This window comes from Salmo salar, chromosome ssa24 (assembly GCF_905237065.1).
Source record: "Salmo salar chromosome ssa24, Ssal_v3.1, whole genome shotgun sequence".
NCBI classification, from domain to species: Eukaryota; Metazoa; Chordata; class Actinopteri; order Salmoniformes; family Salmonidae; genus Salmo; species Salmo salar.
In genome coordinates, this window is record NC_059465.1 from 47548319 (window position 1) to 47563044 (window position 14726).

The following is a 14726-nucleotide window of genomic DNA, read 5'->3' on the forward strand; positions in this document are numbered from 1 at the left end:
GAGCAAGGAGGCCTACAAACCTGACCCAGTTACACGAGCTCTGTCAGGAGGAATGGGCCAAAATTCACCAAACTTATATATATTACCTTCAACAGTGTCATCTTGTGATCAAGCCATCAATGTTTTGTGATTATTGGTGTCATAAAAATGTTAGCTAACGGGTTAGCAATTAGCATGTTTGACATTTCAGTGGAAATACTACTACGATCAGCTTTTTTAGCATAATAAATATGTCCCGTATTATCGGCATACGGTCCCCAGTTATTGGCCACCTTACTATTTTGTTGAATTACAAGATATATCCGTTTAATTCTGTTCAAAAAAGAGACACCAACCTCATATTTGAAGTGTTTACTAGATAGTTGACTAGTTGGCTTCCGGTAAAAAAAAAAAAGTCTCACAGCTAAATCGCTGGTTGAAAACTGTTTTCTGCCTCCCAACAGATGGGACTCCCCCACAAACAGAACCAAGCCTGGCCTGCTGAGGAGTGCAGGGCTACCGACGTTAAGGCTAATCTGAAGACGGTGCTGGCTAAAGCTAAAACTGGCGAGTGTAGAGAGTATAGGGATATTGTTATCCACGTCGGCACCAACGATGTTAGGATGAAACAGTCAGAGGTCACCAAGCGCAACATAGCTTCAGCGTGTAAATCAGCTAGAAAGATGTGTCGGCATCGAGTAATTGTCTCTGGCCCCCTCCTAGTTAGGGGGAGTGATGAGTTCTACAGCAGAGTCTCACAACTCAATCGCTGGTTGAAAACTGTTTTCTGCCCCTCCCAAAAGATAGAATTTGTAGATAATTGGCCCTCTTTCTGGGACTCACCCACAAACAGGACCAAGCCTGGCCTGCTGAGGAGTGACGGACTCCATCCTAGCTGGAGGGGTGCTCTCATCTTATCTACGAACATAGACAGGGCTCTAACTCCCCTAGCTCCACAATGAAATAGGGTGCAGGCCAGGCAGCAGGCTGTTAGCCAGCCTGCCAGCTTAGTGGAGTCTGCCACTAGCACAGTCAGTGTAGTCAGCTCAGCTGTCCCCATTGAGACTGTGTCTGTGCCTCGACCCAGGTTGGGCAAAACTAAACATGGCGGTGTTCGCCTTAGCAATCTCACTGGAATAAAGACCTCCTCCATTCCTGCCATTATTGAAAGAGATTGTGATACCTCACATCTCAAAATAGGGCTACTTAATGTTAGATCCCTCACTTCCTAGGCAGTTATAGTCAATGAACTAATCACTGATCATAATCTTGATGTGATTGGCCTGACTGAAACATGGCTTAAGCCTGATGAATTTACTGTGTTAAATGAGGCCTCACCCCCTGGTTACACTAGTGACCATATCCCCCGTGCATCCCGCAAAGACGGAGGTGTTGCTAACATTTACGTTAGCAAATTTCACTTTACAAAAAAAATGGACTGCATTTTTGAATTTTGAGCTTTTAGTCATGAAATCTATGCAGCCTACTAAATCACTTTTTATAGCTACTGTTTACAGGCCTCCTGGGCCATATACAGCGTTCCTCACTGAGTTCCCTGAATTCCTATCGGACCTTGTAGTCATGGCAGACCGAGGCTCTGCATCTGTCCTCATGCTCCTAGACCTTAGTGCTGCTTTTGACATCATTGATCACCACATTCTCTTGGAGAGATTGGAAACCCAAATTGGTCTACACGGGCAAGTTCTGGCCTGGTTTAGATCTTATCTGTCGGAAAGATATCAGTTTGTCTCTGTGAATGGTTTGTCCTCTGACAAATCAACTGTAAATTTCAGTGATCCTCAAGGTTCCGTTTTAGGACCACTATTGTTTTCACTATATATTTTACCTCTTGGTGATGTCATTCGAAAACATAATGTTAAATTTCACTGCTATGCGGATGACACACAGCTGTACATTTCAATGAAACATGGTGAAGCCCCATAATTGCCCTCGCTAGAAGCCTGTGTTTCAGACATAAGGAAGTGGATGGCCGCAAACTTTCTAGTTTTTAACTCCGACAAAACAGAGATGCTTGTTCTAGGTCTCAAGAAACAAAGAGATCTTCTGTTAAATCTGACAATTAATCTTGATGGTTGTACAGTCGTCTCAAATAAAACTGTGAAGGACCTCGGCGTTACTCTGGACCCTGATCTCTCTTTTGACGAACATATCAAGACTGTCTCAAGGACAGCTTTTTTCCATCTACGTAAAATACGTAACATTGTTAAAAAATTCTGAAAAAATGTTTCCATTATTTTGTCACTTCTAGGTTAGACTACTGCAATGCTCTACTTTCCGGGCTACCCAGATAAAGCACTAAATAAACTTCAGTTAGTGCTAAACACGGCTGCTAGAATCTTGACTAGAACCAACAACTTTGATCATATTACTCCAGTGCTAGCCTCCCTACACTGGCTTCCTGTTAAGGCTAGGAGTGATTTCAAGGTTTTACTGCTAACCTACAAAGCATTACATGGGCTTGCTCCTACCTATCTTTCCGATTTGGTCCTGCCGTACATACCTACACGTACGCTACGGTCACAAGACGCAGGCCTCCTTACTGTCCCTAGAATTTCTAAGCAAACAGCTGAAGGCAGGGCTTTCTACCGGTAGATTTTCAATTTTATGGAACGATCTGCCGATCCACGTGAGAGACGCAGACTCAGTCTCAACTTCTAAGTCTTAATTGAAGACTCATCTCTTCAGTAGGTCCTATGATTGAGTGTAGTCTGGCCCAGGTGAACGGAAAGGCATTGGAGCGACTAGTGAGTACTACTGAAACCTGTTATAGACCATCTGACTGTACTAGAGACTAGAGAGTACTGCTGAAACCTGTTATAGACTGTACTAGACTGTACTAGAGAGTACTACTGAAACCTGTATATAGACCATCTGGCTAGACTAGAGAGTACTACTGAAACCTGTTATAGACTGTACTAGAGAGTACTACTGAAACCTGTCTCTGTAAACCTGTTATATCCTACCTGTTTGGCCCTGTCCGGGGGTTTCATCGGATGGGGCCACAGTGTCTCCTGACCCCTCCTGTCTCAGCCTCCAGTATTTATGCTGCAGTAGTTTATGTGTCGGGGGGGCTTGGGTCAGTCCATCACATCTGGGGTATTTCTCTTGTCTTTTCCGGTGTCCTGTGTGAATTTAAATATGCTCTCTCTAATTCTCTCTTTCTTTCTTTCTCTCTCTCGGAGGACCTGAGCCGTAGGACCATGCCTCAGGACAACCTGGCTTGATGACTCTTTGCTGTCCCCAGTTCACCTGGCCGTGCTGCTGCTCCAGTTCCAACTGTTCTGCCTGCAGCTATGGAACCATGACCTGTTCACCGGACGTGCTACCTGTCCCAGACCTGCTGGAACCCTGACCTATTCACCGGACGTGCTTACCTGTCCCAGACCTGCTGTTTTCAACTCTCTAGAGACAGCAGGAGCGGTAGAGATACTCTCAAAGATCGTCTGTGAAAAAGCCAACTGACACTTACTCTTGTGTTACTGACTTGTTGCACCCTCGACAACCACTATGATTATTATTATTTGACCCTGCTGGTCATTTATGAACATTTGAACATCTTGGCCATGTTCTGTTATAATCTCCACCCGGCACAGCCAGAAGAGGACTGGCCACCCCTCAGAGCCTGGTTCCTCTCTAGGTTTCTTCCTAGGTTTTGGCCTTTCTAGGGAGTTTTTCCTAGCCACCGTGCTTCTACACCTGCATTGCTTGCTGTTTGGGGTTTTAGGCTGGGTTTCTGTACAGCACATTGAGATATCAGCTGATGTAAGAAGGGCTTTATAAATACATTTGATTTGATAATGAAGCAAGTAGAGTTTCAGTGTTTACCTCTGTCGGTGTCGGTGTTGTTGTCCTTGTGTTTTTTGTCCTCCTTTAGGGGCATCTGATGCACAGCGAGGGCGGAGGAGAGGGCCAGGAGGCTGCTGCCGCCTGCGGTGGGCAGGAGGGCAGAGGAGAGTGCCACGAGGCTGGCGCTGCCTGCGGTGGGCAGAGGCGGTTGAGGGAGTTGGTGCCCAGAAGGTTGGGTGGTGAGGGGCACCGGGAGAGCAGGGCCATGACACAGGTGCTGGACATGGAGCTGCTGCTAAATACACACACACACATAACATTGTCATTACCACTCTACACTAGACACAGGCAGAGAGAGACAGAGGAGAGAAATAGGAGAGGGAGGGAAAGAGAAAGACAGAGAGAGAGAGACACTAAGAAAGAGAGAGAGACACTAAGAGAGAGAGAGAGACAATAAGAGAGAGAGCGAGAGACACCAAGAGGGAGAGAGACACTAAGAGAGAGAGAGAGAGACACTAAGAATGAGAGACACTCTACATAGTGCCAACTGTAAAGTTTGGTGGAGGAGGAATTATGGTCTGGGGCTGTTTTTCATAGCTCAGGCCCTTTAGTTCCAGTGAAGGGAAATCTTAACACTACATCATACAATTCTGTAGTTACAACTTTATGGTAACAGTTTGGGGAAGGCCCTTTCCTGTTTCAGCATGACAATGCCACAAAGCGAGGTCCATAAAGAAATGGTTTGTCAAGATCGGTGTGGAGGAACTTGACTGGCCTGCACAGAGCCCTGACCTCAACCCCATCAAACACCTTTAGGATGAATTGGAACGCAGACTGTGAGCCAGCAAAGGGGGGGACCAACTCCATATTAATGACTTCCCAGTAGAGTGGAGGCTGTTATAGCAGCAAAGGGGGGACCAACTCCATATTAATGCCTTCCCAGTAGAGTGGAGGCTGTTATAGCAGCAAAGGGGGGGACCAACTCCAGTACAGTACTTCCGGTTTGGAGCGAGCAGTCGCACTACGCTTTGCTCCACAGGTAATGTTACACTTCACTACATTACAACGGTTTGATTTGTTTGATCTGAGCAATTCTTCTTAGCTAGCTACATAGCTGTCTTTGTATCAAAGATAATTGTGTAGTTTAGAGTAATTAGAGTAATTATCGAGGCTAGCTATCTTCGTCCTCCTAACGTAGTCAACACTGCTAGCTAGCTAGTCAACACTGCTAGCTAGCCAACTTCTACCGACTAGCAGCACTGTAGAAACTATTACATTACAACGTAACGACTTGATTAGTGTAGTGCTAGTGAACCAGCTACATAGTTGTCATTGCTGTCTCTGTATCTAAGATAATTGTGTAGTTTTAGAGTAATTATCGAGGTGAGCTAGCCAGCCGCGACGCGACGCCAGACTTAGTCAACACACCTAGTCATCATTAACCCACTGCTAGCTAGCCAACCGTTACCGACTAGCAGCGCTGTAGATACTAATACTTTACAACGGAACGATTTGACTAGTGCAGCGTTAGCTAGCTAGCTACATAGTTGTCTTTGTCATAGCTTGTTAATTGTGTAGTTTAGTAATTATCGAGGTTAGCTAGCCAGCTATTTCCGTCCCCCGCGACGCCATTTTTTCCAAACCCAGCCAACTATTACCGACGAGCAGCATTGTAGAAACTAAATACATTACAAAGGAATGTCTTGATTAGTGTTATGTTAGCTAGCTAGCTACAAAGTTGCTTTGTATCATGATAAGGTGTAGTACTGAAACTATCGAGGTTACCTAGCCAGCTACACGTTCAAAGTCAACAACGCAGGAACTGCTAGCTAGCCTACTCCACCAGCCAGCAGTACTGTGTCATTTTAGTCAATAAGATTTTTTGCAACGTAAGCTTAACCTGTTAGGGCTAGGGGGCAGTATTGACACGGCTGGATAAAAAACATACCCGATTTAATCTGGTTACCACTCCTACCCAGTAACTAGAATATGCATATACTTATTACATATGGATAGAAAACACCCTAAATTTTCTAAAACTGTTTGAATGGTGTCTGTGAGTATAACAGAACTCAAATGGCAGGTCAAAACCTGAGAGATTCCTTTACAGGAAGTGGCCTGTCTGACCATTTCTTGAACTTCTTTTCCATCTCTATCATTTACTAAGGATCTCTGCTCTAACGTGACACTTCCCACGTCGTCCATAGGCGCTCAGAGCCCGGGAAAAAACAGAATGTCGTCATTCCAGCCCCAGGCTGAAACACATTATCGCCTTTCTCAAGTGGCCGATCAAGGGACACTGGGCTTATGCGCGTGACCCGACCGCCCCCGCCTTTGGGATTTTTTCCTCTGTTTGCCGAAAAGGAGATTCCCTGTCGGAATATTATCGCTTTTCTACGAGAAAAATGGCGTAAAAATTGATTTTAAACAGCGGTTGACATGCTTCGAAGTACGGTAATGGAATATTTAGAATTTTATTGTCACGAATTGCGCCATGCGCGCGACACTTCTTTACTATTTCGGATAGTGTCTTGAACGCATCGAACAAAACGCCGCTATTCGGATATAACGATGGATTATTTTGGACCAAACCAACATTTGTTATTGAAGTAGCAGTCCTGGGTGTGCATTCTGACGAAGACAACAAAAGGTAATCAAACTTTTATAATAGTAAATATGATTATGGTGAGTGCTAAACTTGCCGGGTGTCTAAATAGCGAGCCCGTGATGCCTGGGCTATGTACTTAGAATATTGCAAAATGTGCTTTCACCAAAAAGCTATTTTAAAATCGGACATATCGAGTGCATAGAGGAGGTCTGTATCTATAATTCTTAAAATAATTGTTATGCCTTTTGTGAACGTTTATCGTGAGTAATTTAGTAAAATGTTAGCGAATTCCCCGGAAGTTTGCGGGGGGTATGCTAGTTCTGAACGTCACATGCTAATGTAAAAAGCTGTTTTTGATATAAATATGAACTTGATTGAACAAAACATGCATGTATTGTATAACATAATGTCCTAGGGTTGTCATCTGATGAAGATCATCAAAGGTGAGTGCTGCATTTAGCTGTCTTCTGGGTTTTGGTGACATTATATGCTGGCTTGAAAAATGGGTGTCTGATTATTTCTGGCTTGGTACTCTGCTGACATAATCTAATGTTTTGCTTTCGTTGTAAAGCCTTTTTGAAATCGGACAGTGTGGTTAGATTAACGAGAGTCTTGTCTTTAAATAGCTGTAAAATAGTCATATGTTTGAGAAATTGAAGTAATAGGATTTTTAAGGTTTTGAAAATCGCGCCACAGGCTGAAAGTGGCTGTTACGTAGGTGGGACGAATTCGTCCCGCCTAGCCCAGGGAGGTTAACTTTCTGAACATTCGAGACGTGTAGTCCACTTGTCATTCCAATCTCCTTTGCATTAGCGTAGCCTCTTCTGTAGCCTGTCAACTATGTGTCTGTCTATCCCTGTTCTCTCCCCTCTGCACAGGCCATACAAACGCTCCACACCGCGTGGCCGCTGCCACTCTAACCTGGTGGTCCCAGCGCGCACGACCCACGTGGAGTTCCAGGTCTCCGGCAGCCTCTGGAACTGCCGGTCTGCGGCCAACAAGGCTGAGTTCATCTCAGCCTATGCTACCCTCCAGTCCCTAGACTTCCTGGCGCTGACGGAAACATGGATTACCACAGATAACACTGCTACTCCTACTGCTCTCTCCTCGTCTGCCCACGTGTTCTCGCATACCCCTAGAGCATCGAGCCAGCGGGGTGGTGGCACTGGAATCCTCATCTCTCCCAAGTGGACATTCTCTCTTTCTCCCCTGACCCATCTGTCTATCTCCTCATTTGAATTCCATGCTGTCACAGTTACCAGCCCTTTCAAGCTTAACATCCTTATCATTTATCGCCCTCCAGGTTCCCTTGGAGAGTTCATCAATGAGCTTGACGCCTTGATAAGTTCCTTTCCTGAGGATGGCTCACCTCTCACAGTTCTGGGTGACTTTAACCTCCCCACGTCTACCTTTGACTCATTCCTCTCTGCCTCCTTCTTTCCACTCCTCTCCTCGTTTGACCTCACCCTCTCACCTTCCCCCCTACTCACAAGGCAGGCAATACGCTTGACCTCATCTTTACTAGATGCTGTTCTTCCACTAATCTCATTGCAACTCCCCTCCAAGTCTCCGACCACTACCTTGTATCCTTTTCCCTCTCGCTCTCATCCAACACTTCTCACTCTGCCCCTACTCGGATGGTATTGCGCCGTCCCAACCTTCGCTCTCTCTCTCCCGCTACTCTCTCCTCTTCCATCCTATCATCTCTTCCCTCTGCTCAAACCTTCTCCAACCTATCTCCTGATTCTGCCTCCTCAACCCTCCTCTCCTCCCTCTCTGCATCCTTTGATTTCCTCTGTCCCCTATCCTCCAGGCCGGCTCGGTCCTCCCCTCCTGCTCCGTGGCTCGACGACTCACTGCGAGCTCACAGAACAGGGCTCCGGGCAGCCGAGCGGAAATTGAGGAAAACTCGCCTCCCTGCGGACCTGGCATCCTTTCACTCCCTCCTCTCTACATTTTCCTCTTCTGTCTCTGCTGCTAAAGCCACTTTCTAACACTCTAAATTCCAAGCATCTGCCTCTAACCCTAGGAAGCTCTTTGCTACCTTCTCCTCCCTCCTGAATCCTCCTCCCCCTCCTCCCTCTCTGCGGATGACTTCGTCAACCATTTTGAAAAGAAGGTTGACGACATCCGATCCTCGTTTGCTAAGTCAATCGACACCGCTGGTCCTGCTCACACTGCCCTACCCTGTGCTTTGACCTCTTTCTCCCCTCTCTCTCCAGATGAAATCTCGTGTCTTGTGACGGCCGGCCGCCCAACAACCTGCCCACTTGACCCTATCCCCTCCTCTCTTCTCCAGACCATTTCCGGAGACCTTCTCCCCTACTTCACCTCGCTCATCAACTCATCCTTGACCGCTGGCTACGTCCCTTCCATCTTCAAGAGAGCGAGAGTTGCACCCCTTCTGAAAAAACCTACACTCGATCCCTCCGATGTCAACAACTACAGACCAGTATCCCTTCTTTCTTTTCTCTCCAAAACTCTTGAACGTGCCGTCCTTGGCCAGCTCTCTTGCTATCTCTCTCAGAATGACCTTCTTGATCCTAATCAGTCAGGTTTCAAGACTGGGCATTCAACTGAGACTGCTCTTCTCTGTGTCACGGAGGCTCTCCGCACTGCTAAAGCTAACTCTCTCTCCTCTGCTCTCATCCTTCTAGACCTATCTTCTGCCTTTGATACTGTGAACCATCAGATCCTCCTCTCCACCCTCTCCGAGCTGGGCATCTCCGGCGCGGCCCACGCTTGGATTGCGTCCTACCTGACAGGTCGCTCCTACCAGGTGGCGTGGCGAGAATCTGTCTCCGCACCACGTGCTCTCACCACTGGTGTCCCCCAGGGCTCTGTTCTAGGCCCTCTCCTATTCTCGCTATACACCAAGTCACTTGGCTCTGTCATATCCTCACATGGTCTCTCATATCATTGCTATGCAGACGACACACAATTCATCTTCTCCTTTCCCCCTTCTGACAACCAGGTGGCGAATCGCATCTCTGCATGTCTGGCAGACATATCAGTGTGCATGACGGATCACCACCTCAAGCTGAACCTCGGCAAGACGGAGCTGCTCTTCCTAATCCAGGCACTTGTCATCTCCCGTCTGGATTACTGCAACTCGCTGTTGGCTGGGCTCCCTGCCTGTGCCATTAAACCCCTACAACTCTTCCAGAACGCCGCAGCCCGTCTGGTGTTCAACCTTCCCAAGTTCTCTCACGTCACCCCGCTCCTCCGCTCTCTCCACTGGCTTCCAGTTGAAGCTCGCATCCGCTACAAGACCATGGTGCTTGCCTACGGAGCTGTGAGGGGAACGGCACCTCCGTACCTTCAGGCTCTGATCAGGCCCTACACCCAAACAAGGGCACTGCGTTCATCCACCTCTGGCCTGCTCGCCTCCCTACCTCTGAGGAAGCACAGTTCCCGCTCAGCCCAGTCAAAACTGTTCGCTGCTCTGGCACCCCAATGGTGGAACAAGCTCCCTCACGACGCCAGGACAGCGGAGTCAATCACCACCTTCCGGAGACACCTGAAACCCCACCTCTTTAAGGAATACCTGGGATAGGATAAAGTAATCCTTCTAACCACCCCCCCCCTAAAAGATTTAGATGCACTATTGTAAAGTGGTTGTTCCACTGGATATTATAAGGTGAATGCACCAATCTGTAAGTCGCTCTGGATAAGAGCGTCTGCTATGTAAATGTAAATATTAATACCCATGATTTTAGCATTAGATGTTCGACAAGCAGGTGTCCACATACTTTTGATCATGTAGTGTATGTAATCTACAGCACCATATATAATACTGTATCGTAGTAAAACAAGGAACATTTGGACAAGGTGGGGACATTGCACCGGTCCCCACATGGAAAAATGCTATTTTAGGCTTAGTGGTAACAATTTGGGTTATGGGTTTGGTGGTAAGGTTGCCGTTAAGGGTTTGAATGGGAATCAATAGTTTGGTCCCAACAAGGTTAGTAAAACAAACGTGTGTGTGTGTGTGTTTTGTGTGTGTGTTGTGGTGTGTGTGTGTGTGTGTGTGTGTGTGTGTGTGTGTGTGTGTGTGTGTGTGTGTGTGTGTGTGTGTGTGTGTGTGTGTGTGTGTGTGTGTGTGTGTGTGTGTGTGTGTGTGTGTGTGTGTGTGTGTGTGTGTGTGTGTGTGTGTGTGTGTAGATGTACCCCGATGATAGAGTTGAGTTCAGCCATGGAGACCTGTTTAGCTCTTTCCACCGCCTGGACTACCTGCTGCTGGTGCTGATACACACAGAAACAGAGAGACAGGGAGACAGAGAGAGAGACAGGGAGACAGAGAGAGAGACAGGGAGACAGAGGGAGAGAGAGAGACAGGGGGAGAGAGAGAGACACAGGGAGAGAGAGAGACAGGGAGAGAGAGAGACAGGGGGAGAGAGAGACAGGGAGAGAGAGAGACAGGGAGAGAGAGAGACAGGGAGAGAGAGAGACACGGGAGAGAGAGAGACACGGGAGAGAGAGAGAGACACGGGAGAGAGAGACAGGGAGAGAGAGAGACAGGGAGAGAGAGACAGCGTAGTATATGAATAATATGTATACAGAAAAGCAAATATTATGCAAATCCATGCATCCTCAGTTCTCCTGCAGCAGTACCTCTGTCTGACTGCAGTCGTCTAATCTCAGCTAATCCATCCCATTATCCAGCTCGTCCATTTCTAATCCAGGTGTAATCTGAGGAGAGGTTTGGAGCCTTGCCTTCACTCCCACCCAGCAGAGACACTATCACTTCCTCCAGATTAAACAGACAGGTTCCTGCTTAACACTTTAATAACCTTGAGTGGAGAGAGCCCAGAGGATTGTGGGTAATGTAGTTGTGACAGGAAATACAACACCCTGGGAGAGACAAAGCTCTCTCCATCTCCCTCTCAATTCACTTCAATTTGCTTTGTAACAATATATTGCCAAAGCTTACTCTGGAGATGAAGTGATCAATTTAATTAAAATAATAATAATAATCAATATTGTCAACAGGACAATCAGCAACAACAATAATCAAGGCTAAAAACAACCACACATTTAACAATAAGGGTTTCAGGGATATGACACTCTCTAATTGTTAAATATTTTAAACATTTTTGTCAGGAAATGCAGCTCCGTCTCACGTTCTGCTGTGGTGCAGTGGTTGCACAGCCTTTCCTCTACAGGGAGCCAGGTTTTCCTGTGTCTACCCTTCTCAATAGCAAGGCTGTGCTCACTGAGCCTGTTCTAAGGTTTTGATCAGTAACCATGGTCAAATAGTTAGCCAGGGTGTACTGTCGATTTAGGGCCAGATAGCACTGCATTTTGCTTTGTGTTTGTGTTTCCCAAAACGAAATGTAGTTTTGTTTTGACTGTGTTGTAATTTGGTTTATTCTGATTGATTGGATGTTCTGGTCCTGAGGCTTCAGTGTGTTAGTAGAACAGGTTTGTGAACTCAGCCCCCGGACCAGCTGGATGAGAGGACCAGCTGGATGAGAGGACCAGCTGGATAAGGGGACCAGCTGGATGAGGGTCCTGAGGATTCAGTGTGTTAGTAGAACAGGTTAGTGAACTCAGCCCCCGGACCAGCTGGATGAGGGGACCAGCTGGATGAGGGGACCAGCTGGATGAGGGTTCCAGCTGGATGAGGGGACGAGCTGGATGAGGGGACGAGCTGGATGAGGGGACCAGCTGGATGAGGGGACCAGCTGGATGAGGGGACCAGCTGGATGAGGGGACCAGCTGGATGAGGGGACCAGCTGGATGAGGGGACCAGCTGGATAAGTGGACCAGCTGGATGAGGGGACCAGCTGGATGAGGGGACCAGCTGGATGAGGGGACCAGCTGGATGAGGGGACCAGCTGGATGAGGGGACCAGCTGGATGAGGGGACCAGCTGGGCTCTCTCTCTCTTCAATTCATGGGTTTTATTGTCATGGGAAACATATGTTAATGTTGCCAAAGCAAGTGAAATAGATAATAAACAAAAGTGAAATGAATAATAAAAATTAACAGTAAACTTTACACTATACAATAAACAATAAAACATGTAGCTCTCTCCCTCTCCTCACCCCTCCTCCCTCTCCTCACCCCTCCTCCCTCTCCTCACCCCTCCTCACCCCTCCTCCCTCTCCTCACCCCTCCTCACCCCTCCTCCCTCTCCTCACCCCTCCTCCCTCTCCTCACCCCTCCTCCCTCTCCTCACCCCTCCTCCCTCTCCTCACCCCTCCTTCCTCTCCTCACCCCTCCTTCCTCTCCTCACCCCTCCTTCCTCTCCTCACCGTCCTCCCTCTCCCCACCTTCCTCCCTCTCCTCACCCCTCCTCCTTACCCCCTCCTCCTTCTCCTCACCCCTCCTCCTTACCCCTCCTCCTTCTCCTCACCCCTCCTCCTTCTCCTCACCCCTCCTCCCTCTCCTCACCCCTCCTCCCTCTCCTCACCCCTCCTCCCTCTCCTCACCCCTCCTCCCTCTCTTCACCCTCCTCCCTCTCCTCACCCTCCTCCCTCTCCTCACCCTCCTCCCTCTCCTCACCCGTCCTCCCTCTCCTCACCCGTCCTCCCTCTCCTCACCCCTCCTCCCTCTCCTCAACCCTTTCTTTGGAATGGATCAGAAGACAGTTGTCTGAGTATCTGAGAGAACAGGAGACAGACTGGAGATCAACACTAACCTCTAGTGAAAGGAAGGGGATGACTTGGGCACAGATAGCATTCAGTCGCTTCACCATCTCCACCTGAGAGAGAGAGAGACACAGAGAGAGAGACAGAGAGCGAGAGACAGAGAGTGAGAGCGAGAGACAGAGAGTGAGTGAGAGCGAGAGACAGAGAGTGAGAGCGAGAGCCAGAGAGAGCGAGAGCCAGAGAGAGCGAGAGCCAGAGAGTGAGAGAAAGAGAGTGAGAGACAGAGAGTGAGAGAGAGTGACAGAGAGAGCGAGAGCGAGAGACAGAGAGAGCGAGAGACAGAGAGAGCGAGAGCCAGAGAGTGAGAGAGCGAGACAGAGAGAGACAGAGAGAGACAGAGACAGAGAGAGTGAGAGAGAGACAGAGAGAGAGAACAAATCCCATATTGGGTGAATACCAATGTTCCATCACAGCAGCAAGATGCGACCTGTTGCCACAAGAAAAGAACATTGTAAATACAACCTATATTTATGTTTATTTATTTTCCCTTTTGTACTTTATCTACTTGCACATCATTACAATACTGTATATATACATAATGACATTTGAAATGTCTTTATTCTTTTCAAACTTTTGTTAAGTGCAATGTTTACTGTTAATTTTGTATTGTTTATTTCACTTTTGTTTATTATCTATTTCACTTGCTTTGGCAATGTAAAAATATGTTTCCCATGACAATAAAGCCCTTAAATTGAATTGAGAGAGAGAGAGACAGAGAGAGGGAGGGAGGGAGATAGAAACAACACTAAATGAAAAATAAACAAACCAAAACAAAGGCAAAGTCTTCTCATACTTTGTTGATTTCCCCCAAAAAATTTCATTGAATTTGGCCTGAGGGTCTGCTATACAAATTGATGGAAAGTGGTGTTGGGGGAAAAACATACGACATTATAAAATCCATGTACACAAACAACAAGTGTGCGGTTAAAATTGGCAAAAAAAACACATTTCTTCCCACAAGGCCGTGGGGTGAGACAGGGATGCAGCTTAAGCCCCACCCTCTTCAACATATATATCAATGAATTGGCGAGGACACTAGAACAGTCTGCAGCACCCGGCCTCACCCGACTAGAATCTGAAGTCAGATGTCTACTGTTTGCTGATGATTTGGTGCTTCTGTCCCCAACCAAGGAGGGCCTACAGCAGCACCTAGATCTTCTGCACAGATTCTGTCAGACCTGGGCGGGCCCTGACAGACCTGGGCCCTGACAGACCTGGGCCCTGACAGTAAATCTCAGTAAGACAAAAATAATGCTGTTCCAAAAAAGGTCCAGTTGACAACTATACAAACCTCGGCTTAAACATCAGCACCACAGGTAACTTCCACAAAGCTGTGAACGATCTGAGAGACAAGGCAAGAAGGGCCTTCTATGCCATCAAAAGGAACATAAAATTTGACATACCAATTAGGATCTGGCTAAAAATACTTGAATCGGTTATAGAACCCATTAAAAGAAAGCGACTCCCAAACCTTCCATAACAAAGCCATCACCCACAGAGAGATGAACCTGGAGAACAGTCCCCTAAGCAAGCTGGTCCTGGGGCTCTGTTCACAAACACTCAGACCCCACAGAGCCCCAGGACAGCAACACAATTAGACCCAACCAAATCATTAGAAAACTAAAAGATAATTACTTGACACTTTGGAAAGAATTTTAAAGGAAATCTTTGACTATG

At 47.2% G+C, this 14726-nt stretch overlaps 1 protein-coding gene across 6 annotated transcripts in view; it reads right to left on the minus strand.

The window, feature by feature from the left end:
- Positions 1-14726, minus strand: part of LOC106593032 (transducin-like enhancer protein 4) — a 94221-nt gene that overhangs the window by 31402 nt on the left and 48093 nt on the right. For 2 of the 6 annotated variants that reach the window (XM_045707022.1, XM_045707025.1), the window contains 3 exons: positions 13040-13102; positions 10565-10639; positions 3826-4078 (listed from right to left, as the gene is read on the minus strand). In XM_045707022.1, the coding sequence (XP_045562978.1) occupies positions 3826-4078; positions 10565-10639; positions 13040-13102 (391 nt within the window). Of the gene's footprint in view, positions 1-3825; positions 4082-10564; positions 10640-11008; positions 11141-13039; positions 13103-14726 lie in introns of those variants that run through there. The other 4 variants (XM_045707021.1, XM_045707023.1, XM_045707027.1 and 1 more) reach the window with 3 other exon arrangements.